The sequence below is a fragment of the Ochlerotatus camptorhynchus genome, unplaced genomic scaffold (genome assembly GCF_037179485.1).
Source record: "Ochlerotatus camptorhynchus isolate MF236.1 unplaced genomic scaffold, CSIRO-AGI_Acam_v1.1 ptg000244l, whole genome shotgun sequence".
NCBI classification, from domain to species: Eukaryota; Metazoa; Arthropoda; class Insecta; order Diptera; family Culicidae; genus Ochlerotatus; species Ochlerotatus camptorhynchus.
The window spans coordinates 3463344-3467656 of record NW_027040734.1 but is presented as its reverse complement, the minus strand read 5'-3'; the positions used below and the strand labels follow the sequence as shown (position 1 = coordinate 3467656).

Here is a 4313-nt window from a genome sequence, read left to right as displayed (position 1 = left end):
ATGTAAAGTATCGTTGAATGGTTGTCTTTCAGACACGTTTTCCATCCCAGCAGGAGTACGGCAAGGCAGTCTAATGGGCCCCTTGCTTTATAGCATCTACACTTCCGACATTCCTCTTCTCGGAGACGGTTGCGTGTTTTTCCTGTTCGCAGATGATACCGCAATAGCCGTCAAAGGATGCCTCGCGAAATAACGAACAAACTTCAACGATGCCTTGACGCCTTTGCTGATTATGCCACCACGTGGAAAATCAAAATCAATGACTCAAAAACTCAAGCAATCATGTTCCTCTACATGCAATCCCCCAAACTAAAACCGGCTCCATCTTGAACTGTAATTATGGATGGCACAAAGGTTGAGTGGTCTGTCGAAACTCCTTTTCCGTTCGCATATAGAGAAAACCGTAGTCAAGTGTACTGCCTTAGTTAGGTATCTGTATCCGCTGATTTGTCGCAGATCCCGCCTCTCAAGGGTGAACAAACTGGCTGTCTAAAGAACAAATCATAGCACCTGTGATCCTCTACGCAGCTCTGGTGTGGGAATCATGTGCACAGACTCATAGGAAAAAAATCCAGGTTACTCAGAATAGAGTGCAGAGGTTGGTAGAGGCGAATGCTCCTAAATTAGATTTTAATATTGATGACATTAAGACTAGATTTGTGCAAAAATCATGCTTTTTTTTGTCCACGTGATATATGGATAATCCCTTGGAGGCCTATCCAAAACAACGCAAGTGCAATAGTTCCAGCACTCAAAATCGCCTGAGACATCTAAAGGAGAGTTCAACCGAACTTCCAGGACATTCTTTTGTTCCATCTCAATAACTTGCCACGCATCTCATTCGTAACATTATGGAGCTTTATAGCTTCCAACCAATTCTTTCAGAAACTACAAAAGTGTACTTACTATCGAGGCTTCCAAACAATCACGAAATGATCCCCAGCGTCCTTGCCAGGCTCTGGTATTCCGTCCTCGACACGTAGCACCCGCTCATCACACGCTTTCCGTTGTAGGCCAGCCGCCCATGCAACACCCGCCAATTGTCGAAGATCATCACCGTTCCCGGTGTCAGCTGGAACTTCCACGCCATTCCTTCCGCATTGATCTCCGCTCCCAGGACCTTGAGGTCCGCATAAAACTGCGGCATCTGTTCCTGTGGAATCGTTTTCAAAATGGCCTGATCGTAAATGTTGAACCTCAGCTGCTCAATTTCTCCGGTGATGATGTTCCGCTTGATGATCGGCGCACAGTAGGTATGATGTTTTCCCTCTTCCAGGTACTCGCCCGTGACGGGGTAGTTGCAAAGCCGTTCGAATACTTCCGGTTTCTTTAGCCGAAGCTGCTCGACTGCTTTAAAACCGTCGATTAGGATGGTTTCGCCTCCGGTTGCGTTCAGTTGAATGCAGTGGAGAATCTGTAGACCGGAGGCATCACTGAAGTATAAGTTGTCGGTGTGCGGCCCCAGGTAGTCTTTGGTATAAGCTGTGTCACTGTGGTCCATCGAATCGCTGAAGGTCCACATCTCACCGAACAGAGTTTTATGAATGGGGAACATTCGTCGGACAGCCATTTCCGTGCTTTGCGGATTGGTGGGAACTTTTTCGATAAAGGCCACGCCGAACGTGATGAGGCTAGTGACGAAACGCTTGACGGCTTCGTCGTCACAGAGCAGCTCGTTGAGGCTTACTCGACAGTACTCCGAACTCTGGCTGATCAGTGCCCGATCCCAGAGAACCGGTTGCGAATGTTCAAGCAGCAGAGATTCCTTGTACACCGGGAACTGGGAGCTGAAGATAAAGTCCAGATCGTACGACGAAGCGTGATCGTCTTTCCCTGTTGAAAGAGTAACCGTCAGAGTTAAGGATATCCAATCGAAAACGTTACAGTAGCCATAACTTACATAAGACATTGAGTGCCCCATCCCGAATCTCGTAGCTCGCGGGGCTGACATCCTCCGGGACGTCCAGAATCGAGAACGACCGTTGGAAGGTTTCGTGATTGTAGCATTGGCTACAGCGGCAGTGATCCCGCAGCCAAATGTAGCTTACCCGGATGGGTTCGTCCGAGTCCGATCCCTTAAGAGACAGAAACTGTCGCTCGTCAATGGCCGCCGATTGCTGCATCGCTGTTAAAGATAGAGAAACGTAAGTGTTGGATGATCGAGTGCTAAATTTATACTGGAAGTCTAACGCGTACGCGATAAGACCAAACGAGAGTGAAATTCGCATTATCTCGCACTATCACCTCGTATGGCCTGATCGCCTGAGCGGAGAGTTCCGGGAGACACGTGTCGCGTCTTTAGCGTATATGAACAATGTTTAATCACAGACAAACAGATATAAACAATTGCATGTTTTTTATCGAACAAAACAATGTTCGTTAGTTGATCAATAGTCAATTTCTTTGCGTTTGACGTTTACACACTACCGCCATCTGTTGAGATGGCGGTAGTGTTTTAGTGATGATGTTTTACAGGGTAAAATACACAATGCGTTATGTCTGTTTGTCTGTGGTTTAACCCTTTCTTTCCCACATTTCGTTTATTAAGCTTATCAAAATCATCAAAATCATCTTTCTGCATTAATCAAAATTTTGTAAATACAATTTAAACGACATTATAACGGTGGTAAGCTCCAACCGGTATTATCCTCGGATTAAGTGCCGATCACGAATGTCGTGCTGTTTCGTTGTCGACGTCGATGGTAATCAATACGAACTTTAACACGCATGTCAGTGTCAACATTTCAAAGGGGCGTAATTACTTTGCCGATTTCTCGAGAATAAAAGCTCACACATGAACATTCAAGACACCAACAAGTAGAGGAATGTTTCCTCTACCAGCTAGCATTGTTAATTTGGAGGGGTAAGCTTTTATTTTCGAGAAATCAACGGCTATAGCCATTGTTTACTAAAGCAATTACGCCCCTTTGAAATGTTGACACTGATTATATCAAACGACTAATATGTCAAACGGGGTAGACCCGTAGCAAGTGGTTTGAGTAATTTTATGAGCGTAAGTGGAAGCAAATCAGTGCCTATGCTTATTATCACTAGTACCCTTAAAGCTCTGTTAAAAGGGTGAGAGAGAGTTAGTCAGAGCTTTAAGGCTACTGGTGATAACAAGCATAGGCACGGATTTCCTTCCACTTACGCAACTCACTGGTTACAATGCTGCTTAATGAACACTAACCTTTGCACCCCGTACCGAGCATAGGTATGTTTATTTATTATATATTTAAAACAACATTATCAAACTCACCGCTTTTTGCTTGCTCATCTTGTTCCTCGCTAGTTTCCTGAAACAGCTTCTCATCAAAAACGACAGCCCCGTCGCTCATCTTCTGCTTCAATTTCTGCAAATTTTCCGGCGTACATTCCAGCAAGGCCAACACCCTAGTCACAGTCTTTTCCTGCTCCTGATCCTGCTGGCTGTCTTTTTCCTGCGAATCAACCGTCTCAGGCTCTTTCGGAGCTCTAACCACGGTTTCTTTCTGTTCCTCGAAATCGGTCTGCGTTTCCGCCGAAACACTCTCCACCTTTGGCTCCGTAACGGTACTAACCTTCAGTATCTTCTTCTGCGGTGACGCTAGCTTCAACTTCCTCAGGACCAACGACTCCGTCGACGAGCCTTCTCCATCCGACATTCCTTCCACCTTGACCAGCTTGTTTAAATTTTTACTAAACCGGAAAATCTTCGCCGGTGTACTTCCGGCCATTGTACTAGTCCCCAGACCTCGCTTCTGGCCGACTAATGCCGACGTCCGAGGTACTACTTTAACAAATTCCTCCGGATGCTGCTGCTGCTGGTGCAACTGGCGATCCTCCGCCAAGCCAACAGCCAGTGGGTCGTAATCACAATGCAACATATTTTTTTCGTTCGCTTCCTCCGACATAAACGGTTGTACTTCCAAACTAACGGTCACCAAGTTCGTACCCTTGTCCACCATACTACCGCCACCCGGCTGCAGTGGCCGCCCCATCGGCGGAATAACACGATTCAACCCCTCCGCATCGCTAAGGTCGGTCAAATTTAGCGACGGATTCGCTGTCACGTTCAAACTCCGCGACAACTTGTTCTTGTAATCGGAGTCACGAAAGTGCCGGCTGCAGACAAAATACCGCCCTCGAATGGTGTCCACATCCAGCGCACCCAGTTCGGGAACACCCAAAATCATCTTCCACAGTTCGGCGCGGTCCCGATCCGACGGAAACTTGTGCACCAATTCGAACTTTTCACCCTGACAGCAGGGTACCACGCAGGGACGCGGCTTGGCCATCCGATCCGATCGCGAAATGGTTTCGAGTTTCAGTGA

General features: G+C 46.8%; 1 protein-coding gene across 1 annotated transcript; it reads right to left on the bottom strand.

The window, feature by feature from the left end:
* Positions 1-873: 873 nt before the first annotated feature.
* Positions 874-4313, bottom strand: Tmlh (Trimethyllysine hydroxylase). The gene is made up of 3 exons (XM_065226040.1): positions 3260-4313; positions 1901-2125; positions 874-1833 (listed from the first exon to the last, which is right to left on the bottom strand). The coding sequence occupies exons 1-3, from the start codon at positions 4275-4277 to the stop codon at positions 926-928; spliced, it is 2151 nt and encodes a 716-aa protein (XP_065082112.1). The 5' UTR covers positions 4278-4313; the 3' UTR covers positions 874-925.